Source organism: Mercurialis annua, linkage group LG5, assembly GCF_937616625.2.
Source record: "Mercurialis annua linkage group LG5, ddMerAnnu1.2, whole genome shotgun sequence".
Lineage (NCBI taxonomy): Eukaryota > Viridiplantae > Streptophyta > Magnoliopsida > Malpighiales > Euphorbiaceae > Mercurialis > Mercurialis annua.
In genome coordinates, this window is record NC_065574.1 from 14,942,283 (window position 1) to 14,969,464 (window position 27,182).

The 27,182-nt window shown below is 35.7% G+C and overlaps 4 protein-coding genes and 1 long non-coding RNA gene across 9 annotated transcripts; 2 read left to right on the plus strand and 3 right to left on the minus strand.

Moving 5' to 3' along the window:
* Nucleotides 1-1,361: 1,361 nt before the first annotated feature.
* LOC126683043 (uncharacterized) lies at nt 1,362-4,390 on the minus strand. 5 transcript variants are annotated; one of them, XR_008790818.1, is made up of 11 exons: nt 4,261-4,390; nt 4,130-4,162; nt 3,820-3,872; nt 3,692-3,741; nt 3,538-3,612; nt 3,188-3,415; nt 3,021-3,102; nt 2,500-2,534; nt 2,204-2,311; nt 1,630-2,001; nt 1,362-1,545 (listed from the first exon to the last, which is right to left on the minus strand). It is a non-coding gene; the product is annotated as an uncharacterized LOC126683043 (long non-coding RNA). The 5 variants fall into 5 exon arrangements; XR_008790819.1 differs by lacking the exon at nt 3,820-3,872; XR_007641579.2 differs by having other exon boundaries at nt 4,130-4,390.
* A 2,221-nt stretch (nt 4,391-6,611) lies between these two features.
* On the minus strand, nt 6,612-7,407 carry LOC126681518 (uncharacterized). Its single transcript, XM_050377061.1, has 2 exons — nt 7,398-7,407; nt 6,612-7,240 (listed from the first exon to the last, which is right to left on the minus strand). The coding sequence occupies exons 1-2, from the start codon at nt 7,405-7,407 to the stop codon at nt 6,612-6,614; spliced, it is 639 nt and encodes a 212-aa protein (XP_050233018.1).
* A 1,122-nt stretch (nt 7,408-8,529) lies between these two features.
* On the plus strand, nt 8,530-12,037 carry LOC126681519 (uncharacterized). The gene is made up of 2 exons (XM_050377062.2): nt 8,530-10,719; nt 10,937-12,037. The coding sequence occupies exons 1-2, from the start codon at nt 8,530-8,532 to the stop codon at nt 12,035-12,037; spliced, it is 3,291 nt and encodes a 1,096-aa protein (XP_050233019.2).
* Nucleotides 12,038-13,782: 1,745 nt separating this feature from the next.
* LOC126681520 (E3 ubiquitin-protein ligase SINA-like 10) lies at nt 13,783-14,624 on the plus strand. Its single transcript, XM_050377063.1, has 2 exons — nt 13,783-13,869; nt 13,944-14,624. The coding sequence occupies exons 1-2, from the start codon at nt 13,783-13,785 to the stop codon at nt 14,622-14,624; spliced, it is 768 nt and encodes a 255-aa protein (XP_050233020.1).
* A 424-nt stretch (nt 14,625-15,048) lies between these two features.
* On the minus strand, nt 15,049-16,338 carry LOC126681521 (uncharacterized). The gene is made up of 2 exons (XM_050377064.2): nt 16,025-16,338; nt 15,049-15,837 (listed from the first exon to the last, which is right to left on the minus strand). The coding sequence occupies exons 1-2, from the start codon at nt 16,083-16,085 to the stop codon at nt 15,230-15,232; spliced, it is 669 nt and encodes a 222-aa protein (XP_050233021.1). The 5' UTR covers nt 16,086-16,338; the 3' UTR covers nt 15,049-15,229.
* Between the last annotated feature and the right edge of the window lie 10,844 nt (nt 16,339-27,182).

Sequence of the window (27,182 nt, forward strand, 5' to 3'; positions counted from 1 at the left end):
ATCCACATTCGAGTATTTTCTTTTATGTTCCTTCAATTACATTCAAAATTTAGAACTTACCTGTTGACTAAGCTGGATTTTTATCCTGAATCTTTGATTGCGGTTTTTTAATTTACAACTCGAGTATTTTTTTTCCTGATCACTTTTGGTTTGTATCACACTCGTTAACTTCTTCAAGATAGTGATTGAAGTATGGTAGTATTTTTGTGTATGTGGTAGGTTGTATTTTGATGGAAAATCATGTATTATAATTTAGATTTCTTAATTGATAGTTGAGTGAGATCATTGATATAGTTGTCCTAGTGTATATGAGTGTGTAATTGAACTTGAAATACGTAGTACATGCAAGAAGCAACAACCTCCTTCAAGCCTCTCAACCACATCTTGCTATCATATAGAAAAAGTTATATCAACTGAACTTTACTGTGTAGAGGTTATACTAATGGTTATACTAATGGTTGAACAATCGTGGGGGACCATGAGAGGCAACCTTAGCCAAGAACAGTCATCAATTTGTTGACAGACAAATAAACATAGTTTGAGATAATTCGTTCCATTTAATTTCTTTGTTACAATCCCATCTTACAACTATTCAGACATATAAACAGCAAACTCTAGAATTAACCAAGCAAGCTAGAAAAATGAAAGTTGAAAGGATTACGTACTTGTGAAATTTAATTATTTTCTTAGATTTCTGATGTTCAAATTGCTAATAACTATTAAAAAAAATCGAGCCAATAGTCAGTACACTACCACATAAGTCATTTTCAGCAACACTGGACAAGTGTTGCTGTATGTACAAAAACTGTTGCCTTAGGTCTATTACAACGCTTTTCAATCGGCTACATTTACGGCCGCTGCAATAGGTTTTGATAGCTATTGCAACAGTTATTTTATACTATTGTAATACAAATAAAAGCGTTGCAATTTATAACAAAAGCAACGGTTTCTAACATCTACTGTAACAGTTTTATAATGCATTTTATGCAACATTTATTTTTTTAAGGCAACGATTTGTACATTACTTTAAGCAACATTTATTTTTTGTAAGACAACAATTTGGATAGTACTTTAGGCAACACCTATATATACTGATGCAATGGTTTGGCTAAAACTTTAAATAACAGTTTATATAGAATACGCAACAATTTATATTTAAAGAACAAGAATTAAAAGTGGAAACTAGAATTATACGCTAAATTTAGAAACGGAAAATATTCATTAAAATGCGATAACAGAGAATATTCACCAAAATTAGAAAATGGAAAATATTCATAAAATTTAAAATCGGAAAATATTCCATCCATCCATTACATTACAAACAGAAAATGTTCACCAAAATATTTATCAAAAATAACGATTATACTTCTAAACATTGAGCGCCTTTTCTGCTACGTAATCATTTTCCACAAATATCTTCATGAAACCCTGCAAAACCACATACAATGATACTCAAAATATGCAAACATAATACATAATAAGATAAATGTGTACAAAGAACGGGTACTTAACTAGAGGATCTGTCGCTCAAAATTGAGCCAACGTCTGCAAATGAAAACAATATTATTAAATTTCAGCTCAATGCTTAATAAACTGCGCAGCACTTTAACTAAACCGAAGGTGTCATACCTCTTCCTGCGAATTGAGGTACATGAATGGTGTATAGTTTAGGAAATTCAAGACCTTAGAGTTGTATATATCCGCATACTTGCAATTACATGACACTGCAATTAGCACAATCCAACTAATCAAATATTCAACATTCTGTACAACCCATCATCAAATTATCTTCAACTTGCCAACTATAATCACATGTATAATATATTTCCTCCTACATCCACTATGTTTTAGGCCATTATAAAATCATCAAGAGATCGCATTAAATATTTAGTCACCTTGTTGTATAAGCAACTAGTGCCACAACAGTGCAAGTCCTCTATCTAGGTTTTACCTCTTACTGAAAAGTTCTCCATCTCCTTCTAGCATCAGAGCAGCTAATATCTAATCACATTAGATTAAAGACAATAAATTATTCCAAAACTAACTTACATATATTTAATTAGATTACATTGATAAATAATGCAAATAGACTGACAATAAAAAATCATGAAGTGCTCAAGAGCTTGCAATGAAACATGTTAAATAATAAATAACAAAATCAAAACTTCAACAGACCACATACACTCTAAAGACGCTTTAATACCTTGTTTATGGTTTTCCAATACCTCTTCAAGAGCCTCATCCTTTGTAACTTCTATGGTTTTCAAAGCTTTAATTTCGACCTGAGAAGCTCCCGGTTCTCTTTGTTTATCTGATACAATAACAAAAAAATTAGTCATTGTGGTGTTTCTTAAAGTTGCTTTGCTTCTCGTTTTTCAATCAGCTCAATTATATGTGTGTTCTTTTCAAAATATTCATAAGATAATTATTGAGCAATTATGTGAAAGCACAGAGGTTAATATCACATAACAAAAAGAAGGGAAGCATCACTGTCATTACCTTTCTTTCCGTTTCCCAATAATCAAATCACGTACCTAAGAGAGAATCATTGCTGAATTAATACAATAACTCAAAAAATCCATACAAACAAACTTTGATATACGCAAGGTACATAGACTTAGATATGTAGTCATAGATATATGCACAATTATAAAATGATATAATTGTGGCCCATTATTTAAACTCGATTAAGGATTAGGGGAAGATGAAGAAACCTTGCCATCTCTGGACTTGGATGTTATAGGTTCATCTTGCAATAACATAGTTTGTTAACTAATTAACAAGATGATTAATTTCAATAAACTCCTAGAATGGCAAAAAAATGGCAGAAACTCGTCTTTGAAAAGATAAACTTAGATATATAGAATAGATATATGCATAAGTGTACATCAATTTACATCAATTCTTAAAAGTATAATCAATCCAAAGTCAACCAAACAGCAAACATCAAAATTATACAAAATTAAAATTAAAAAATCATTAAAAAAATCTGCAAATCTTATTAATTTATAAGAGCTCACCTTCTTGCTTATTCTCAATGCTGCCTTGTGATTGAAATTGTGATTCTGATTGCAGAAGCTGATTCTTACCCAGCCTGTACTTCTGCAATAGGAAAAAGAATCAAAATCAGAAATTTTGCATTGCCTAAATAGGTAAAAGGAAGGAGGATTGATTCGGTCATTTGGACCTGTAAATGACTCTTTAAATAGTAACAGAAACAGCTGATGCAGAATGATCGTCTTGACTACGTAGACCGCTTCTCCTTGCAGACTCATTTCTGCTTGATCCTTGAAACTGTATAAGGGCGTTTTGCGCTCTACAGCTGGTGACCGCCTTCCTTGCCTCAACTTCTTACGGAAACAAAAGTCGCATTGTATTCCAAAGAGCCGTATTCACAGCGCAAGATCTTCCATTGCTAAAAGAGTTCACAAAACAAAACACGGTCGAACACCAAATATTATACATGGTAGTGACATGAACATCAAATCAAAATCTTCAAATTGATAAAAAATGGAATGAAGATTGTGGGATTCAGACCTTATTAGTTGTTTGCATTTTGGACATTTCTTCCCGCATTTATTAGTGGCAGATCTTAAGCATTTCTTACGGAAACTACAAACAAAGATCGAAAAAATCAGTACTAAATTCATCAACATTCTTCCAAAACTAAAAATTAAAAATTCTAATTTACCTTGGTCCACAAGAAGTGGTGCAAGGTTCAAAGCAAATCTCCAAACAAGTCTACACAACATCAAAACTTCATTCAAAACAATAAAATTGTAACCTTAGTAAAGTACAAGAGATTAAACAAACTCTTACTGCACAAGACAACTCTTCTTTAAGTTAGTGATATGTTATGCCAGTGTCCATTACTGCAAAATGCAAGTAAATCTCTCGATTACTTCAACCTATTAAGTATTCTAAAATTAATAGCATTTAAACTGAAATTAATTATGTTTTTCAAGTTATAATCGTTGCAATTAGAGATCAAAATCGGATTTTAAGCTGACAAAAAACCTAAATACTTCAAATAATTAATTTTAGGGTTAACAAATCGCAACATAAACATAAAATCCAATGAACTCACAAATCAATTGTAATAAACAAAATAATAAGACTAGATTCATACCTTGCGAGAGAATTCATGTAAAAATCAACGCATCTAAAACAAAACAAAAGGTAAATCCAGGTTAGAGAGTACAAAATTATTGCGAGTGAGAACAAGGATAATAAAAATAGAGACATCAGTGAGAGTTTTACTTGAGAGAGAGAGATTTTTAGAGCGATTTGTTTGAGAAAATGAGAGAGTTTTTGATTAAACCCTAGAAAAGATAGTGTTGCACAAGAGAGACGCAATAGAGAGTCGATAGAAAATTTTGATTATCTAATTTGGTAGGGTAACATCATCATTTTTGTACTGTAAAAGTTTTGGACTCTTCCCTGATTTATCAATCTGTTTCAAAATCAGAGAATATAGATGAAGCTTAAATTGTTTACTGATTGTAGATTTGTATTGGTTTGATGATTTTAGAGTCTGATTAAGTTATTTACTGATTTTAAATAATTTATTGTTTATTAGGAGTTATAATACAGTTGAAAATATATTTTGAAATGAGATAATAAAAAGTAACAGTTTAAAAGTGTTGCTAGATTTAGTTAAACTGTTGCATTTTGTTAGTGTAATGTAACAGTTTTCCATATTTGTTGTCTTATGTTGTAAATTTTTGAATTTTATTAGTTTCTTTGCAACGGTTTTTAACTGTAACGTTTCTGTTGCCTTATATATACTATTGCAACAGTATTGAAAGTGTTGCTTCACTAGTGTTGCTGAATGTGACTTATGTGGTAGTGGTACTAAGAAACAACCTGATCATGAAATAAAGCAAAGCAAACCATTAAATCTGAAGAGGTACTGGATAATTAGATGACCCAAGATTGTCTCCTTGTCAGCTGGCTTTTAAAAACTTCCCTAATGATGTATATGATACATAATGGGATTTGATAATGGTGGACGCCTCGACTAGGTATCACGATGAGGTGCCGAGGATGAAAGCAATCTACACGGCGGGGTTAATGGCGAGAAATAAGGGAGCAGAATGTTAAGGACATGAAGGTTACTTAGTTGAACAAGAAGGAAGGTTAAGGAGATGTTATCTGACATGTAAATAGATGGATGGAAGTCTCTAACGGCGTTAACACTCGCTTGGACTGAGGGACCACGGGCTGCTGAGTTAAGGAGTGTAGGGATTTATAATAGGGGTAATGAAGTGTAGGGACCTTAGGTACAGAAGGTTAAAAGTACAGGTACACGCCTATGAATTATGCCATTTTCTTAATCAGTATTTAGGTTCTCCTGAATTATAATCAATTTTATATTGATCATCAATGCATGGATATATAATGAAGAAAGACAAAAAATTTGAATCTGAAAATGATTACTATTTTCATGTTTCTCACTGCCTTTCATTCCTGATATGGGTGATTTTTTATTTCCCCTATGTGGGTGGGTTATTTTCTATGTAACTATTTAACATTTCAATATATAGACTTCACATAATTCAATCAACTTTGCAATTTTTCAAGTTTTGATAAAACAAGTATTCCTTCAACCATGTTATCATCCATTAATTCAACTGTCTTCAATTGTAAAATCTCATAGTTTTGGCGTGATTTTAATATAGTTTGTTGTCATTATCTCGTTACCAAAATGTATTTTATTACAATTTTATAAAAAGTGAAGTTGTTTAATTGGTTCATCAATGGGAATACTAAAAAGATTATTCGAATCAAAACCACCCATTTTTTGTATGCTACTACTGCTGCTGCATTATTAGCAAAGTTTGTTCTTGGATTATTAGTAAATTTTGAGAATTCGTAGTTGTTGGTGATTTAGAGAGACAAAATTTGTGATCTTAAATAAGGATGAAAAGTTGATTTGAACAGTTGTTGGTGATTTGGAGATGAAATTGTTTTTTGCGGTGCAAACGACTTGGATCTCTGAAATAATTATAAGCAGCATTTTACGACGGATTTCATCAAGTACAGATATGTCTTGCGTCAATATCGATGTTGTTTTTAATCTTCAAGAAAACATATGTATCACAGAAGATGTGATCAGTCGTGCATTCGAAGTTAGACTTCCTTAGAACGTTCAATAAATCTAGATTTTATTATTAGATCTAGTTTTAGTCTACAAATTTGGATGACCCTTGGTGGTTAGTTTAGCCCTAGTCGATGACTGTATTTTTACAATTCTCATCATCTTTTCTAGAATAGTTGACTCAGTATGTTGAGAAACCGTTCATGTAATTTTCGTTATTATTAATGGAAATTTTAGCCTTTGTTAAAAAAAATAAGGATGAAAAGTTGATCTGAACAGAGCATTGCAACCTACTCTTTAATTAAATGAGTTATACCAATTAAGAATAAATGATAAATAAAATTGTAAAATAAACGCTCCAAATTGTTTTGCACAGCCATGAAAGAACAAAATATTTAATATTATGCATAATATCATTCTAATAAACCTTTAATCTGACAACTTTGTTTTTTTTTTTAACAAAGGTTATATTTCATTGAATGTAATGAAAAGTACACAAATGAATAACTCCTCAACAGACTTGAGTGAGCCATTCCATAACAAAATGATGAGACCTACAGAAGCAGTCATCGATAAGGGCTCTTTTTGCCACCAAATGGGCTACCCAATTACATTTATGGTTAACATATTGAAATCTAATTTCAGAAAATCGGGAAACTAGATTGAATATGTCTTCTAAAACTACTCCGACATCTCTGTCGTTGCTAGAGGAGGCATTAATAGCATTTATCAATACTTGACAATCTCCCTCGAAGATTACTACAGTAAGTCCTGTTGATAACACCTCCTCCATTGATGTCCGAAGCGCCAAAGCCTCTATAATCAGTGGTATCACCATGCCAATAAATCGCCTAGCCCCAACAAAGATTATGTTACCTGCAATATCACTAACAACAAAACCAACCGCACCTATTTTTAAATTCATATCAATAGCACCATCAAAATTAACCTTATGAAATCCTGTCGGAGGAGGTGACCATAAAGCCAGATCAGTTTCCACACTCAAAAGAGTATTTGGCATGCCCTCTCTAATGTGTTTTTTCCCTGAAACTTCCAAATATTCTCGTTGTTGCTCGCATGCCTTATCAATAATTGATGAAGCCGTTGAGTGAATTTTGTTAAATACCACATCGTTGCGTGCTTTCCATATGTTTCAGAGTAGGAAATTACACAAGGCAAAATCTTCTTTATTTCTTCCCAGCTTCTCTAAATCAGTAACTAAAGCATTCCACCAATCAACTAATGAGCTTTGAGGCAACAAATTTGAGCGGAGGCAGAATTTCGATTCAAACCAAACCTGTGGACATTTCGGCTAATAATCACCCACGGACCCTGACTTTAGGGGTACCTTACGATAAACCCCCTAATAAAAAAAAACGATCAGTAAACCCCCTATTCTTTGTGACGGCTGCACGTAAACCCCCTGAGACCATTTCTCGCCGATATTTTGGCAAAATGATGACGTGGCACGATATATTCACTGACGGCTCTGCAAGTCACTCTGCATGCATGTCAGACATGTGTAAGAATGTGTAAGGCTGTGTAAGGTTGTGTCGGTTGACTTTTTTCAAAAAAAAAAAAATCATTTTTACCGCTCGGTTAAAAATCACTTTCTCTCTCTAACATTTTTAACTTTTCCCTCTTCTTCTCCCTTAGTTTATTTGATTTTATTTCTGTCCCAAAAAAACGTCCTTTCTGTTCTTTTCGTGTACCTACTTCGTTTCTTCTTCGCCTTGATCGTTTCTTCGTCGCCTTCTTAGTTTCCTGTTAGGGTTTGGTTTCTTGATCGTCTTCTTGGGTTTTCTTCGTTTCTTAGCAACTGGGTATGTAACATTTTATAATTTCTTGAAAATGGAAATTTTTTTGAATTTTTGAAAATGGGTTTGTGTTTATGTTATTTGGTTCGTGTAATGTATAACTTTAACAGGCTTGTGGTTGGCAGGTGTAAAGGGAAAAAATGGGGAAAAGAAAACGAGAGCGAAGGGAGCGGGAAAGGCAAAGTGAAAGAGACAAGAGATGGGAAAGGGGGTCAAATAGTCGAGATAACCCTTTACATCTCCATGATACTGATAGTGAAAGCAGTCAAGAAGTAGTCGAAGGTACGAAACTTTTGTAAATGTTGACCTCATAACCTCTAGGACCACTTATGTTGAACTGGTGTGCTGAAAATGAAGTATGATTTTTGTGGGTCCATTTGTGATAATATTTCTTTATATGCTTGCTTTTGGTGAAAATTTGGATTTTGTGTTGGCTTTGTGAATACTTTATTGTGGTGTGTTGGCTTTATGAATAGTTTATTGTTGGTCTGTTCCTGTTTAAAATTAAATATTGTTGCTGTGTTGGTTGTTTAGGATATAGAGAATTTATTGTCGTTGTTATGTTGGTGGGTGTATCCAATTGTGCGGTTTGTTGTTTTGCTTTAGAAATGAATGCATTGGTTATTTTCTCTTTTTGCAGTTTCACCAGGAGGGGGTAAATTATTCCAGATTAATTTACATCACCATGGGGATCTTGGTGACTTGGCCTATTATGGTGGGGAAGTTCAAAGTAGGATATACCATATTGGTGAGATTGAAATGTCCGACCTTGACAAATGGTGTAGGAGGCTATACGGCGGAAAAGCCATTGTTGATTACCATTGGTGTCCGAAGGGAATCGAATACCGGGATGGGATAAAGGCGATAAACCATGAACAAGATTTCAGGGAAATGGCTGTGACAGGATTGAAGGCAGGGTCTGTTGAGGTATACGTAAGGGAGTATTCTGTCAAGGACATTAAAGAGTTACATGAAAAGATTAAGCTTGACTTGGAGCCTCCTCCTCTTCCCCCTAGTACTGTTGTTATTGAGGAGCTTGTGGACCCGGAGGCTGGGCCAGGGGAAGAGGTGAATATACCAGTTCAAGTTCAGGGGCCACCTGTGATTTTACCAGAAATTGAGGGGGTTTTGTTGATCGAGTGGCACGGCAACAATGTGCAGTCACCAGTTATAGATGCATTGGAGCCGGAGGATGCAGTAGCGGGGCTGGAAGAGGGTGTGCAGGCTGCAGTTGTAGATGCTTGGGAGCCTGACCCGTTTGTTGATGTGGTGCAGGAGGGGCTGGATGAGGTTCAGGAGGGGCTGGATGAGGTTCAGGAGGGGCTAGATGAGGCGCAGGAGGGGCTGGCAGAGGGTTTAAATTTAAATGAACATGAAGAAGTGGTTGGGACAGAGAAAGAGTCTGAGGGGGCAGAGGTTACTGAAGAGGGGGAGGTGCCAGAAGGGGGGCCAGATTGTCCCCCTTCAACTCTAGAGAGGATGGCACAAGGTCTATTTGATCATATGGCTGAGGAGATAGAGGGCATGGAGGGGCTGTTTGATGACGATGACCAAAATGAGGTTCAAGCAGAGGAGCAAGAAGGTCAAAGGGGGAAGAATGAGGGTGAGAAGCCAACTCTTGACGACGTCGAGCTAAATGTCGATGATTACATCGTCGACCCAGACTACGACATATGGGACGACGATGACGATTTGATAACGGAGCTTAGATCGACGGGCCAATATTTTGAAGAGGGACCAGATGCCCAACATGAGGATGATGTAGATGTTGGATCTTCACAGAGATCTGGTGGGAGACCAAGGGGAGAGAGTCAGGCAGAATTTCGCCCGGGGGGCGTTGATAGAACTATACATCTAGAAGCTGACGAGCAGGAGGAGGAGGTAGACTCGGACTACATTGCTTCTGATGATAACAACACGGCTTCCGAGTCTGACAGTGACGGTCGGGTGAAGTTCAGGATGTTCAACGAGGAGAAAGAGATGGAAAATCCAACCTTCAAGAATGGATTGCAATTTGTGAACAGAGAGCAATTCAAGAAAGCATGTAGGCAGTGGGGCATCAAACACAGGTATCAACTGCATTTTCCTGTCAACGAGAAGACTCGTGTTAGGGCTAAGTGCTTTGACAAGAGTGACAATGTACGTAAGTGTCGGTTTGAAATATTTGCATCCAAGCAAAACATGTCAGATCCGGATGATGAAACATTCCTAGTGAAGACCCTGAACTTGGTACACACTTGCCCGAAGAGAAGATCGAATTTCCACATGACCAGTGCCTATCTGGCTGAGAGTTTCTTGGAGGAGTTTAGGGCCAATCCAGATTACAACCCTGAGCAGTTTGTTGCTAAGATTGCACGGGAGCTGAAGCAGAAGATCAGTGTGCAGACGGCACGAAGAGCACGACTCAGGGTTGTAAGAAAATTGGAGGGGGATGAGGATGGGCAGTATGCTAAGTTGTATGACTACCGAAGGGAGGTCCTTCGAACCAATCCGGGGAGCACAGTGGATTTTAAAGAGCCTCGAGGAAAGTTTGCGGGTATGTACATGTGCTTGGCTGGAATGAAGAATGCCTTCCGAAATGGGCTGAGGCAGATCGTTTGTTTGGACGGTTGCTGGTTGAAGGGGAAGTATGGGGGTCAGTTGCTATCTGCAACTGGGATTGACCCCAATGATTGCATGTATCCTCTGGCTATGGCATGGGTGAAGGTTGAGAATACTGAAAACTGGACGTGGTTTTTGGAGCTATTGAAGGCTGATTTGCATCTGGGCAACAGGACAACCTTCATGTCAGACAAACAGAAGGTAATTGCTTTCCATAACAGAACATTGATTATATAAGCTGGTAATTGCTTTCCATAGTTGTGCTTTTTATCAGTAAGGTCCATAGTTGATCATTTAGTAAACGTTAGGGTCCACAGTTGATCATCTGTTAAACGTTAGGGTCCACAGTTGATCATTTGTTAAACGTTAGGGTCCATAGTTGATCATTTGTTAATGTCTTTAACTTGTGCTTCTACAGGGCCTCATACATGCACTGGACGCGCTTTTTCTACATTCAGAGCACAGGTATTGCTGGAGGCATCTGTGGGCAAATTTCAGAACCACCTTCCACTTGCAACATTTAAAGCCGCTTATATGGAACATTGGGATTGCAACCTACACATCCAAATTGAATGCTGCCATGAAAGTTTTGGAGAATACTCATACGGCGGGCTACAACTGGATTGAGGAGAGATCTAGGGAGCATTGGTCCAGGGCACATTTCAGGCCGCAAGTCAAGTGTGACATATTGCTGAACAATTTAGCGGAGGCCTTCAATAAATATGTACTGACTTCGAGGACGAGACCTATCTTGACGATGTTTGAAATGATTAGGACTCAGCTGATGAAGCAGATCCATGACAAACAGATTTTTGGGAGCAAGATTGATTCGCGGTTGTGCCCTAAAATTAGGAAAAAACTGGACAAGATAATTGAAGAGGGTTGGAATTACACCGCACACCCTGCCGGCAGTCCACAAGTGCAAGTTATAGGTCCCGGAGGTCAGTTCGTGGTAAATTTGGATGAAAGGACTTGCACATGTAGGCGTTGGGACCTCACTGGGATTCCATGCGTCCACGCATGCCCCTGTATTTATGAGAACAATGAGGTCCCAGAGAACTATGTGGACGACTGCTACACAAAAGCCACCTACCAAAAAGTGTACAGCTATGTTATCAACCCTTTGAATGGGGCTGATATGTGGGAAACCGATCCAAATCCATTCCATATCATAGTTCCTCCCTCGCCTGTGCAAACAAAGAAGCGGGGTAGAAAATCGACGGTAAGACGAAAGGAAGCGGAAGAGCTGGAGCAGCAACATGAACAGACTGTACAGGAGGCCCATGCAAAGAGGGCAAAGTTAGGACGTAAGGGGCTTCAGAAGGTTAAATGCAGTGAATGTAACCGATTTGGCCACAACAAACGCACGTGCAAAAAGGACAATGAGCAGGCTGCATGTGGGGGTGACACTCAGCCAGAAGCAAGAGCTGCAGGGGATGAAACAGGGGGAGAAGCACCAGATGCAGGGGAGGTTCCAGGTGGGGAGTTTGGAACTGGAGAGCAGGCCCCAACAGGATAGTCTGGCGTACACCTAAGTGGAGCCTATTCTGCAACAGAACAAGCCTCGGTTGAACAGCAAGGTGTAGGGGAACCCAGTCATGACACTTCTACACAAGCTGCTCGAGCTGCTAAGAGAAAAGGAAAGAGGCCTGCTGGTCGAGAAGTCCCTTCGCGATACAGGGACTGTTTGAGGAAACGAGCAACGAACAAGTAGTGCAACAAAACAGATGGATGTATATTTTGTACCATGTGCTTTTTGTTAAGGAATGTTTTTTGTTTTGGGCAACACATGGATGTATATTTTACTAGATGCCCCAACTTTGTTGTGTTTAGAAGCGTACGGTGGTGTATGTGCAATTGTAAATGGTTGGAAATGTTATTCTGAATGGTTTTTATTTGTAAATGAAGTTGGTTTATGATTGTCTTTAATTGTGACAGATTATGGTTGTCTTTTATTGTCATACGCTTGAGTGAAAGTATAATATCCTACGGCCCTCCATGTATTAGCAATAATCAATCATGGACCCTTATGTTTTCTTATATGATCAAGCATGGACCCTAATATTTCATTATTTTAACAGACCTAGCCCCTATGAAAAACAACCCAATCATCCTTGGCCCACAGTGTGGCCCATAAATATCCGCCTACAACTCATCCAGCCCCACTCATCCAGTGTTAACGCTTACAACTCAACTCAAAAATTACAACCAAAAATGGAAGGAGTAGCTGCACAAGTGGTTTGCGATTGCGGAATCCCATGTCGCCTACAGATTTCTTCAACGGATAGGAATCCTGGTCGAAGATTTTACACTTGTTCAAAGCGAACTGTAAGTAATTCATGTGCTTTACAAAAAAATTCAAACTGTAAGTAATTTACATTAATTTTTTGACCTTACTTCGCCTTTTATTTTTTCGACCTAAATTTGCCAGAATCAGTGTGATTTTTTTGCCTGGCTAGAGAATGACATGCCTTACCAAATGTCGGTGGTCCGAAACTTGAAAACTGACATTCATGCCATGACTGTTGAACTGGAGGAGGCCAAAAGTTTGCTTGCTGCTAAAAAGGACGAGTTCCAGGGATTGAAGGAGTCCCATGAAATGTACATAGACGAAAATCAGGGATTGAAGGAGTCCATTGAGATGTATCGCGATGAAAATGGAATCTTGTTTGAGGAAAGCGGTCTACTTTTTATGGAGATAGACATACTGAAGGGCCAGATCAAGGACATGGAGGTCAAGTGTGCAGACTTGAAGAGGTCAACCAGGATCATGAAGTTTGGTTTTTGTGCTGCTTGTGCAGTTGCAGGATGCAGTGTAGGCTTGCATTGCATGAGGAAAAATTGAATAATTATTAAATGATGTTGCTTCATTATTATTATGGGTTGTAATGCTACATATATTAATTAAATAATTTTTAATTTCAGACAGTGTTTTTTTAATTATGATAGAGCAATTAATTAAATATGCTAGAGTAATTATTAATGATGTTTTACAGCCCAATATCGCTAATTATACATACTGACTTGTCTTATCAGCATTAATGTTGTTTAAGAAACCAATATACCCTTTCATTAACCAAAATCGTCATTAATGACATCCACTCACTTGGGAAACAACACACCGCTTAAGTGAAGAATATGAAAAGACATCTATCCAACTTCTTTAAATATGTAATCATGCTTACTTACTAACACACACAAAGACACTTATCATTCATACTTAAAGTGATCCACTTTCGCCTTCATCTTCAAAACAACGCAGCAATGCCTGATAATACAGTCCGTTCGTTTGATCTTGAACTCATGGACTGTACCGTATGCTGTGAACCTCTACGCCCTCCCATTATTCAGGTTTGACCCCACATCATTTATATATTTCTTCACTTTAGGTTATTCTTAATTTTCTAACTTTTCCTTTTCTTCAGTGTCAGAATGGACATGCAACATGCAACTCCTGCTCTGTGAAGATGGGTAAATGTCATGCTTGCACTTTGCCAATCGGACCGATGCGCTGTCGGATAATGGAAGCAGTCGTGGAGTCTTTAACGGTTTACTGCCAGAACAGAGTATATGGTTGCCAAGAAAGCTTCAATTACGACGAGAAGACAGATCACGAGAAATACTGCTCTTTTATAGAGTGTTCATGCCCGCTTCCAGAGTGCAATGTGAAGGGCTCGTCCGAAACCATTTATGCTCACTGCAAAGAGTTGCATAAAGATATTCTCACACTATTTAACTTTGGACGTAAATTTGCAGTTTCTGTGGACATGCATGATAGGGGTTTGCTTCTCCAAGAAGAACAATCAGACATTGTGTTTGTTCTGAACAACACGAAGTGCTCTTATGGGAATATTATAACAGTGTTTTGTCTCGGGCCATTGTCAAACGGAAGCTGCCCTTATGACATCGAAGTGAAGTTTGATGAATCGTCAGTGCACAGGTTTCATTCTTCTACCAAGAATTTTCAAGACACCAACAAGTATTACCGTTCATTGACAGGATTCCTTCTTGATAGTAGCGACCAAGAGTTTTTTGCTGACGGGTTGATCAAGATGGAAATTTCGGTATATCGATCGTTGGAGCTTGGTTCTGCAGATGATGTTTAACGCTGCCCTTAGTCAACATGTTTTCTAGTTTTCTGTTGTAATTTGGAATATTCTAGTATAGGTTTTATTTTTTTGCTTGATGAATATTGTAGTATCGTTGATGAATATTATAGTTGTAATTCGTAGTTGTTTTATTTTGGAAATTTTTTTATATAATGGTTGATTGATATATGTTGTATCTTTATGGTTGACTAATTTTCATTATTGATGTACATGATGTTTTAATAAATTTCAAAAGTGCGTATTTATTGAAGGGTCCAAAGATGATCAGTAAGAATACATGAGGGTCCATGGCGGATTATAAAATAAAAGTATAGGGTCCATATGTAATTATCAGTTTCAAGGAACATGTAGGTCGTTTCAAACGAACCGAACGACGATAACTACAAACTTTACTCAATTTCAATAACAATAACAACCAATATTAAAAACAAAACAGCAATAACATAAGCAAACAATACATTCCAAGTTTGTAATCAACATTCATTTTGATCTAAAATCCAAATTGTCACTAATAATATAAAATGCAACATACATATTAACCTAAAAGGTTACAAATGTTGTTTCATATGGCCCAAAAATAGGTCAATCTAGTGTCTCGGCCTTCAGTCTGACCCACCAATCTGCTGCTGCTCCTCCGAGGGTTCTTCAACTGCTTTAATTTGCAGCAAATCTAGTGGTTCACCTTCTTTTTGACCTTCAATATGAAGGACCTCCACTGGTTCACCGGGACCTTCAATCTGCAGCACCTCCACTGCTTCCACAGGACCTTCAATCTGCAGCACCCCCACCGGTTCAGCCTCACCAACACCCTGTAGCTCCAATGCATCATCCCCATCTTCAAGTTCTTTCAACTCAAATAATGTGTGTCCAAATACAGGCCTTAGGTTGCACACGTCAACACAGCTTAACTTCCTAACATACACATCAACACTACCATCTTGTGTCCCAGCCAGTGCCATGTCCATGACATGGTCATCATTTTCCATGGGAATTAATTCTTCAGTATACATGCCAGCCCGCCTCCAATAATACATTAACAATCCCTCAACCTTCAATTCAAGTAACCACTTATCTAGACTATTTAATCCTATATCCTCAATATGAAATTTTCTAACAGCCACATCCTCATTAAAATAACCAAAGTCTTCAAACTGTCCATTGTAGTTCAGAATAATTTCAAAGACCTCAAAAAGACAATCTTCAGTAGAAGCTGCTCAAACCAACAAATAAACAAATAAACAAAGACTAATTTTTAATTAATGAACCAGTGAAAACCAAATCAAAACAACAGGCAATGACGAACAAGAAATAAAATACCAATAAAATTCAAAAAAAATCACCAACGAACCAAACACAACTCAAAAAAAATTTCTTCCGGCGAAAAAACACACACATACCTTTTCGTTTCTTCCCTTTTCTATCTTCTTTTCCCATTTTTTTCATTTCTGTGGATCCCATTTTCTGTTAAAGAACAGAGACCTCGAAAAATATTTAGACAAGAAAGGGCCACAAGCAAACGAAGAAAAACGAAGAACTGAATAGGGGCGAAATAACACACAAGATGGAAGAGAAGAAGATGAAGACGATGGACGGCGATAAGAGTGCAGGAGTAGTAGACCTAGGGCAAGGAACGAAAAAAAAAGGAACAAGACGAAGACAGGATGAAATATTTGAAAATATGACAATTAAAGGGAATGAGGGGGAAGAAGAGGGAAAAGTTAAAAATGTTAGAGAGAGAAAGTGATTTTTAACCGAGCGGTAAAAACGATTTTTTTTTTTTGAAAAAAGTCAACCAACACAACCTTACACAGCCTTACACATTCTTACACATGTCTGACATGCATGCAGAGTGACTTGCAGAGCCGTCAGTGAATATATCGTGCCACGTCATCATTTTGCCAAAATATCGGCGAGAAATGGGCTCAGGGGGTTTACGTGCAGCCGTCACAAAGAATAGGGGGTTTACTGATCGTTTTTTTTATCAGGGGGTTTATCGTAAGGTACCCCTAAAGTCAGGGTCCGTGGGTGATTATTAGCCGGACATTTCATAAAATGAATGTTAGTTAACATTAGCTGATAATTATAAATAAGATACAATAAAGTAGTAGCATTACTTGAAAATTAATTTAATGCTATAACTAGTATTAGGAGTTGATTATGATATCAACTCCTAACTGTTTTCTATCTGTATATCCCTGTTTGTAAAAGTCCAAATGAACCAAATATGTTACGATTTCAGCAATTTTTAGGTAATACAGCACACCGCTGTCTTCTTTTAAAAATATATTAATATTAAAAACCTTGCAAGCAACAGCTATTTGTAAAAGATGTCTAAACATTGTAACTCGTTGTACTAGTTCAGGTTCAAATGTATTATCGCGTAAAACATATTTCTCTACATATTATGAACCTGATCTAGTTATCAAACTCCTTATTTCAAGTATTTAATATCATAGTCCACAACCTAGTGATTTAATTTAAGTGGAAATAAATGGTTGAATTCAAAAGTTACAGCACATGATATTTGTGTTTATAATCTGATTTTCTAACATCTTAACTGCACATTACAAGAAAATGACGTGTTATTTATGATAAAAACATCACGTAATTCCTTAGTGTTAATATTTAGTTAATTGGAGATCAATATGATATCTCAATTGTACTATACCATCTAAGATTATTTCTTTCATCTTTTAGATTCTCATGCCTAATCAATTCAAAGATCAATTTAACTAAAAGTATTTTAGGTGTAGGATAGTTACAGAAGAGTGTGGAAAGTAAATAACCTTCAATTTGGTTTTGTTTTACATTTCATGTCCTGTAGAAGGAAAAGAAAATCACATACATGATTTAGCTTCAACATTTCAGGCCAAAATTTTGTGCTTCACAAAGTAGAAAGAATGAGTAATTGATCTTATATTTTTGAAAAGTAATTTTGTATTTGTTTATTCATTTATATGTTTTAATTAACATAAAATAGTAAAAAGCTGAATAGGAATCATATTATTTTCCTTAGTTTATTTTGACTTCTACTTCACAAGATTTCCTTGACTTACATTTATATTTTCTCTTATTAAGATTTGTTTTTTAATTTAATTCTCAGATGTTTAACTTCCTAAGATTACATATCCCTTCTTATTTGCTGCATGTTCATCACTGATCACTTTATCTAAGAAATAGGAAGTGCTAAGACAATAAGAAATTCTATCTACTGTTGTAAAATGTTGGGTCAAGGCGGATGCAGAGGTTTCAAGTGCAGTTTTTAGAGTTTTATAGGACTAGGTGGTTCTGAATATTTAGTGCTGAGGATTCCTAATTTTAAGGTATTATAACTATGCTATATTTGGTTGCTATGTTATTTTTAATTTAGAATACTAATGGGTATATCGTTTATTGAGCATTATTTTCAATTGACTATTTTCAAAAATGACCTCTTTATATGGCTGGTGTATTAATCTCAAAACTCATTATTCTTTCAAGATATACCTATATTGGTTTTTCTGCTCTATAGTTCTTCCTGGTAACAAAGTTTAAACATTTGTTTGCTTTGTTCTTGATCTTCAATAGGTGATTCCATTGTATCAACCTCCAAGTGATTTATTTTGCTTATACAGATTCAAGGAAAGGTTAATTTTAGAGATTATATCATGATCACTTATAGTTAATGTCAATTATTGGTTTTGCTCTACAAAATTATGTTTCATTGATAGATATAAATACTTGAGTACTTTAAAGTTAGGTTTTATCTGTTCCTAGAATTAACTATCTTTGCATTTCAGAATTTGCATTTCTCACCTGTTATCTTGTACCTAATTTTCATTCTTCGAGCTAATATTTGATATCTTATATTTGGTTCTTATATAATTTAAGAGAGTAAGAGGACATTAACTGAGTAGAGTTCTAACTAAAATTCAGTAGCTAGTGTTAAACCATATTCAAAAATGATGTAATCCCCAAGGAAATTTATGGCTTATAACATCTGATTTTAAACCATAACACACATTATAAGATATTCTAGCATACCAATTTCTAATTACTATATACAGCAACATATGGCAACTTAGAAAGCTAATTTTTGTACAGCACAAGTGCTGAAGATAGAATCGGGGGTTATATGAATCTCAGAACATAAACATGCTTCGTTACAGTTCATTAAAGATGTCTATCATGAAGTAATAAAAACCAACTAATGTAGTAATATAGCTTTGAGCATTTAAATATGAAATAAATATTTTGAGAGCAAGACATCCATTAGAAAGCATGAGATTCATATTAGAATATTTAGATGCACATAATTGGGAAAATATAGTTTTTACCTAATGATATTAAAGAGATGAACACGAGCACAAAAGATGAGTTTCAAGTATACTGATCACTCTACGTTAACATATAACATTTGTTTTCAATTTTTTCTTACTCACTTGACATGAATCATACTTAAAGAAACTGTATCAAATAAGGTTGGTTAGAAAATCATAAACATGTTTCGATTATATTAAGTTCTATGACCTATGGCAATCTATAAACAATAACTGATCAGAATTTAGCAATCTGAAATATTATAGCATTAATTTAAAGTACATGCCTGTTTAGATTTAGGACAATCTGTAAACAGGTGTATCATGGTTTCATCATCTAGGAGACAAACAGGGCACATAGGATTCACATAGGTCATACGATGCTTCAAATTCACGTTTACAGCAAGACAGTTTGATAGAGCTCTCCATAAAAAATGCTTTAATTTCGGTGGACACTTCAATGTCCATACCATCTTCCAATTCGGAGAGTTATTGACACCTGAGCCTGTGTTATTTGTGTGTCATACCTCCATGTCCAAACATGTATCATAAATCACATGATAACATGATTTTACTGAGAAAATACCATTTCGGGTGTAATGCCAAATTTGTTTATCTTTCAAAAAACTTTTAGTAACTGGCATTGACAGAACTTGATGATAATCTGGATCAGCAACAACTTGTTTAACTAGCTTCACATTCCATTTACCACAATCCAACAATAACAAATCAGACACTTGGTGGATTTCAATTGGAGCATTTTGTGTGATACTTGGTTTAAATGGGAAGTCTGATGAGAGCCATGGGTCATTTCGAATAGAGATGTTTTCCCCTGTTCCTACCCTCCATCGGAGCCCCAAAACAAGTGCATCTCGGCCAACCAATAATCCACGCCAGGCCCAAGAGGGATTACCTCCTAAGCGGGCTGATAGAAAATCAGCGGAACGAAAATATTTGCCCCGTCCAGGATCAATCTACCACAAGACCTTCTTGCATAAATTTGAATAAAAATCAATGGTTGGATTTATAATATCTCTAATTACATGCTTTGCTTACCGGATATAATAATTTTAGGAAGCAGATAAGGGTTTTTTTTATTTTTATAATTTTTAAAAAGAAAAGAATGTGTAAAAATGCATTAAGTTAATCAAAATAACTAATTAATTATTATTTACGTTTTTAATAAAATCTATATTATAAGAGGGACCTCTCAAGTGCGCGGCCCCTCTAACTCCTATCCTCGGTAGATAATTCGGAAAGACTCCTCCAGCATCAGGTATGATTACACTAAATTGTTACTCTATTTTTTTAAATTAAATGTACACGTATGCTTTGTTGAAAATTTTTATCTGGATAGTTCCTCAATCTATGCTACTATATGTTGCAATAAACTCATAAGGTACTTCTATTGTTATGTTATTTTTACTAATGGTAAGTGTGTTTTTCATATTTTATATTGTCAGCTTATTTTATCTTTCTACCGTTTGTTTAACAGATTATTTAAACTTTAGTTTATTTTAATTTGTTAAATGAATGTGTATTTGGATGGCTCATATAATAGCTACAAAGTCCACATGCTATTTTTTTTAAAGAATGGCTCATTTCCTTCATGGGATGATTATTCTTCTATATATTTATATAATGGCCTAATCACCAAAATTTCGTGATCCGCTGCCGGTATAATTCACGCATTCGTGTACAAACCAGTGCAGATGAAGTAACACGAATATCTCCGGGATACAAGCTGTTTAATGCTCCAAACTCTTATTTTTTTGACACAACCTGGGTAAAGATTGGGAATGCAGTTGCTCGAGCGAAGGTCTTTTTTCAAATGGTTGACCTCAAAAAACCCCGACCATTTAGCCACTTTTCAATTATATCCTGACGTTGAAAACCGGTCAATTTTATCCTATTTCGTATTTTTCTGTTTCAATTTTACCCTAATTTTTATTTTTTCACATTTTTTTTATTTCAATGATGAAATCATTTAATTAACTAAATTTAAAGATAAAATTAAATTTATTTCCATTCAAAAAAGTACAAATAAGTCTTTTATTTTCAAAAACTAACTAAAAATCATAATCAAATTAAAACTAATTTAAATTCTTAATTAATTTAACTAAATCTAAATAAATTTTTAACATATACAATTAGTATATGCTAGACATGGAGAACGTTTTTTAATTTTTTGCAAACGAAAAAAACATACATTTAATATTTCAGGGTACAACTGAAACACAGAAATGCGAAATAGTAAAATTGACCAATTTTTAACGTCAGGGTAGGATTGAAAAGGGGCTAAAAGGTAGGGGGGTTTGAGGCATTAGGCCTTATATATTTTATATATTATTATCTTTGGCAAAAAAAAAATCATTTTTTAACCATTTTCAAACAGGCGAAACAACTGCTTGAACAAGACAGGTCGAACCCCTTATCTCTCTATATACAATGAGTGGCTTTGCCATCAGGCCAAGCCCTCAAGTTCTATAGACTTATAGATTGAATATTTTTCTATGTTCATTTAAATTTTCCAGTTTCAATTACTTCAAAAAAAAATCTAGTTTCAACCTGCTGTTTTGCATAATCAAGAGTTTGAAGAATGAAGTGGTAAGAGTGCCCTAACAATCTGAAATCAATAAATTTTGAATTCGAATCATTGTAGGGATATGAATGAAACCCTTTAATTTAATTTATATAACAGTTTAAAGAGATTTATTTTAAACAAAAAAGAAAATTAAGTAATTAAGTATGACATTTTCTAAATTGAAAAACAAATTTGACGGAAAATTAATATATGTGTTTTTCAAAAATTAGGCAATTTATATAAAATTTTCAAATGAATTATTTAATGTCTGTATTATCATCAAACGGATTATATATTTATTGATGGTGTTAGCGGCGTTTTGCGTTTGTAATGAAAACCGTAACAACAAATGTGTGTGAATGCGGGCGTGCCAGGAACGGATTCCAATTGTAAACTTGACATCTTAAATAAGCAATTGGCGCTTGGTTAACCTTATAACAAGTACTCCAAAAAGCAATGCTAAAATATCGAAATTCAACTATAAATATGTTTACTAATTGAATAAAATGAAAGTACGGGTGTTTGAGTAGAGAAAACAGTAATTCAATCATAAAATTATTTACTGATTAAAGAAAATTGAAATTGCAGAGAGTGAGTGTTTTGTGCCTTTTGGGCCGGATTTTTGGATGATTGATCGGGGGTTTCAAATTGGCTGCTCTTCTCTTATTTATAGCCTTTGTCATTTGAAAACTGTCGCTTCATCTTTCAACTGCACACGTTCTTCCCCACCTTCAAAAACTGCGAATCGTGTCTCTGTTGCTTCTGCACGTGCTTTTTAACTTCTATTCTTCGGAAAATAACTTTCTTGGGCTTATGCGCCATTTAAAACATAATTTAATGGCCACTTTAAACATGGGCTTATCCTTCTGAAAATGGACTTGGCCTTCTGAATCTCTTGAGGAATTACTCGTCAACCTCTGGAGTCAACCTCTGAAATTAACCTTTGAAAATTAAGTGGAGTCAACATCTGGAATTAACTTCTGGAAATTAACTTCTAGAGTCAAACTTCTGAAATTAAACTTCTAGAGTCAACTTCTGGGAATTAACTTCAGTCAATTAAGCCAATCTCTGGAATCAACCTCTGACATCAACTTTTAAAGTCAATCTCTAGAATCAACCTCTAGAGTCACATCAACTTTTGAATTTAAGTGGAGTCAACCTCTGAAATCAACTTCTGAAATTAAGTGGAGTCAACCTCTGGAGTCAACCTCTGAAATCAACTTCTGGAGTCAACCTCTGTCCAATTAATCACAGTAGTTTTTTTTCTATCTTTTGAGAAGTACATGGGCTTTATGGCCTTTTGGCCATATTTTTAATTTTGGTACAAACAAATGGATAATCTACATAAATCCCTCAAAAGTGTTCTTATCTAATATTTTTACCTCAATTTTATTTTTTTGGCAAAAATCTCTCAATTAAATAGAAACATTTTCACAATTCCCTCAATAACACAGAACAAACTTAAAAGTAAAATAAATTGGGTAATCATGTCCTTGTAGCACAAAATCATATAAGTTTCTTTCCAAACAAACAAACAAAATTTACTTCATCTTCAGCCTCCCATACTTCTGCCATTAAAGCTCCAACAGTGATACAAATTTTGTTTCTTCTTCCCTCCTTTTTAATGATCTGATTGATGACTTCAATTCAGCAATAGATTTAAGTGTCATCTGTTAAATTGAAGGTTATTTATGCCCCCTTCTTAATTTTTTTTAGAATACCCCCTACTTAACGAAAACAGAAAAAAAGATTGACCCGTCAATTTGTAAATAGTTTTGTTTAGATTCGTAAATGAAGAATTAATAATTTCTCTCATAAGCTTTTGAGTATTTCATAATATATTGGTTTGATTGTTAGATTTGACTTTGTTGCCTTCTTGTCTTTTCTCATTACATTTTATAATCGGGAAAAAATGGAAAAGGGTCTTCTAAATGAGAATTGGAACTGTACTAGGTCTAAAAATTAAGCTATGTAGTTTTTGCTTTGCTTGGAATAGACTTCCTTCTTCATTTTAATTTGAATGAACAGAGATAGCCATTCAAAGTTTTGATTATTATTTTCTCTTTCCTCCTCGCAGCGCAAGTTAGTCTGCTAACGTACGCTGGTGCTTATGGCGAAGAAGAAAACGGTTAAATCCACTAGATCTACTACTCCGGTGACTGCAAATCATTCTGTTCCTATGAGAAATGATAATCTGATTACTCTTACTGAACCCATTTCACAAGACGTGGTGGTTCCTAACATTGCTGAAGCTAGTGAGGTGGTAGAGGCAAATAATGAAATCCCTAATCAGGCGATGGAAGATAATGAGATTCAAGTTAATGAGATACCCAAGGTTGTAGAAGATAAAGCTCCCAAGAAGTGGAATGACCTTTTCTCTAATAATAGGGGCAGATCTGAAGCAAGTGAGCTAAAATTTGTGCCTCCCTCTGTCAAAGATGGAGTTCGTTTTGTAAGTTTTAATTCTAATGATGTCAAGAAGGAGGAGGATCGGTGGAAGCATGCTATCATTGGCTGTGTCTATGGTATGTATCCTAAATTCGAGAGAATCAATTCGTATGTTAGAAATAGATGGTTGAAGTATGGTTTGAAAAATGTGATTAGAGTGAATGCCTCAATGTTTATGTTTGAATTTGGGTCTGAGGAAGATTGTAACAAGGTTCTCGGCGATGGTCCCTATACTTTTGATTAGAAACCGATGATGTTAAAGAAGTGGCACCCTAGAATGTCAATGGATCCTAATGCCATAAGCTCAGTACCGGTGTGGATTCAATTACCAGGGCTCCCTTGGGAATTTTGGACACCGGATATTGTTAGTAAGATAGGTTCCATTTGTGGTAATCCTCTATATAGTGACCAGTGCACTATTAGCAAAGTTAAGTTTAATTTTGCAAGAGTGTTGGTGGAAATGGAAGTTGCTGGTATATTCCCTGAAGCTGTTGAGTTACATGATGAAAATGGAAAGATTTTCAGTCATAAAATTGTGTATGAATAGAGGCCTTTATTCTGTGAGAAATGTAACAGAATGGGACATTCCTTGAAGAATTGTAGGAGTAATCAGAATATGAAGAAAGTGGTGGAGGTGAAAAGGATTGATGAGAGTGTTGAAGCTCCTAAGGCTACTGACTCTATTGTGTCTCAAATCGTTATGGCTCAAATAGAGAAGAAGAATGATCTTGTTGGTCAACATCATAAACCAGAGGGAAGTTTAACTCCCATAGCCAAGAAGAAGGAGGGTGGTGAACTGAACAAAGAGAATTTGTTCAAAGCTCTAGCTGAGCTATCAGTTGTGGAAGATGACTCTATTATGAATAAGGTTAGTGGTAATTTGAAGTTTGGTTCCGTTGGAGATGGGAGGAAGGCTAGGCTGAACTCCAGAATGTTAGACATTGATAGATGATTGGTGTGTGGAATATGAGAGGAGTTAACAGCTCTCTAAAGCAGTCTGAGTTATTTCATATGATAAATAAAAGTAAGTTGTGTTGTTTTGGTATTACTGAAACTAGAGTTGATGCTGGTCAGTTTGATAAAGTCTGGAATAGTATTTGTAATAAATTGCCTGGTTGGGAGATAGTTCATAATTATTAGTGCTCTAGTATGGGAAGAATTTGGATTATCTACAAGAAGGATTTGGTTAATATAGATTCTATTACAATTCATAAACAATTTATTCACTGTAGGTTGTTTATGGATTTAAAGTATGTCTGTTGTTCAGTTGTGTATGGGTCTTATATTGCTCTTGAGAGGGCAGACCTGTGGAATAGTATGCAGTCCATTCATCAGAGTGTGGATGGTAGTTGGATAGTCTTGGGTGATTTTAATGTTGTTTTGAGTAATTCTGACAGAATAGGGGGCAATGAGATTGATGAGATAGCTGGCCAAGAGTTTAAAGATTGGGTAGCAGATGTTAATCTGGTGGAGCTCAAGTATATTGGTTTAAAGTACACCTGGACCAATAACCAATATGGGGATAGCAGAATTTGGAGGAAGCTTGATTGGTGTTTTGTGAATGACATTTGGTTGGAAGTTTGGAATGAGTCTTTCTGTGAGTTCAGGGGTTATGGGATCTCAGATCACTCCCCAATTATTGTGTCCATGAAGAGCAGTATAGCCAATAGAGGATCTCCCTTCAGATTTTTCAATATTTGGTGTGAGCATGAGGACTTTAATAATATAGTCAAGAATGCTTGGATTAGACAATTCAGAGGCTGTAATATGTACACGCTTTATCAAAAGCTCAAAGTCTTGAAGTGTGATTTGAGGAACATGAATAGATCTTCTTTCAGTAATTTAGGTCAGAAGATTGACAGCACCAGGGAAGAGATTGAAACTTTAAAAAAGGATTTGGTCAATAATCCTTTTAATTGTGACTTGCAAGATGAGGACAAAGCTTATTCTGCCCATTTGTACAAGCTTCTTAGGTGGGAGGAGAGTATTAAAAGACAAAAATCCAGAATGTTGTGGATTAAGTTAGGAGACCTTAACACTAAATTCTTCCACAGAAGTATTAGCCAGAGACAAGCTAGAAAGAGGATTATCACTCTAAACACAGCTGGTGGTACTATTACAGAGCCTGAGAAAATCAAAGATGAATTCTTAAACCACTATAAGAATTTCATTGGCACACATACTCCTGATAGAGAGAGTGTGGACTATAACATCTTCAGTTATGGGTATGTTCTGAATACAAATGATAGGAGTACCCTGGAAATGGCTGTTACTAAAGATGCTGTCAAGAAAGCTATGTTTTCTATTAAGGATGACAAGGCCCCTGGCCCAGATGGTTTCTCTAGTGCCTTTTTCACGAAAAGCTGGAACACTATGGGGAATGATGTCTGCAGTGCTGTTATGGAATTCTTCCAATCTGGCAAGCTGCTAATTCAGGTCAACTCTACCTCTATAGTGCTAATCCCTAAAGTAGTTAGTCCCTCTTGTGTGAATGACTATAGACCTATTTCTTGCTGTAATGTTATTTACAAAGTAATCTCTAAGATTCTGTCTAGTAGACTTAGCAGTGTTCTGGGTGTCATTGTTAGTGATAGCGAATCTGCCTTTGTTGCTGGTAGAAATATTGCTGATAATGTCTTATTAGCTCATGAGATTGTCAAAAATTACCATAGGGGGAAGGGTAACTCTTGCTCTATAAAAGTTGATATTCAAAAGTCCTATGATTCTTTAGCTTGGGATTTCATAGAAGATGTCTTAATAGGCTTTAGATTCCCTAGTAGATTTATTGCCCTGGTTATGAAATGTGTGAGAACTGCCATGTTCACTATCTTAATCAATGGTGAAGAAGTGGGTTATTTTGCAGGGGGAAGAGGGCTTAGACAAGGGGACCCTATATCCCCTTTACTGTTTGTCCTCTGTATGGAATTCCTGTCTAGATTCATTAAGTCCAAAACTGGGCCTGAGTCTGAGTTTATATATCATAAGGGTTGTAAGAATCTTAGAATTAGTCATCTAGCTTTTGCTGATGATCTTTTTATGTTTTCCAATGGTGACTGTAAGTCCATTAATATTTTTAAAAAAAAACCCTTTCTGACTTCTCTAAAAATTCTGGTCTCTTCCCCAATCTTAACAAAAGTTCTATATACTTTGATGGTGTCAATAATAGTGTTAGAACTGAAATACTCTCTATTATGGGGTTTCAGTAGGGTGAGTTACCTGTTAAGT

What these genes read in the sequence shown, in the direction of transcription:
- LOC126681519 (XM_050377062.2), top strand. Translation starts at nt 8,530, where the DNA reads ATGCATTGGTTATTTTCTCTTTTTGCAGTTTCACCAGGAGGGGGTAAA. An exon ending in TCATGTCAGACAAACAGAAG is followed by an intron (nt 10,720 to 10,936) that starts GTAATTGCTTTC and finishes GTGCTTCTACAG; the next exon opens with GGCCTCATACATGCACTGGA.
- LOC126681520 (XM_050377063.1), top strand. Translation starts at nt 13,783, where the DNA reads ATGCCTGATAATACAGTCCGTTCGTTTGATCTTGAACTCATGGACTGT. An exon ending in TACGCCCTCCCATTATTCAG is followed by an intron (nt 13,870 to 13,943) that starts GTTTGACCCCAC and finishes CCTTTTCTTCAG; the next exon opens with TGTCAGAATGGACATGCAAC.
- LOC126681521 (XM_050377064.2), bottom strand. Translation starts at nt 16,085, where the DNA reads ATGGGATCCACAGAAATGAAAAAAATGGGAAAAGAAGATAGAAAAGGG. An exon ending in AAAAGGGAAGAAACGAAAAG is followed by an intron (nt 15,838 to 16,024) that starts GTATGTGTGTGT and finishes TGGTTTGAGCAG; the next exon opens with CTTCTACTGAAGATTGTCTT.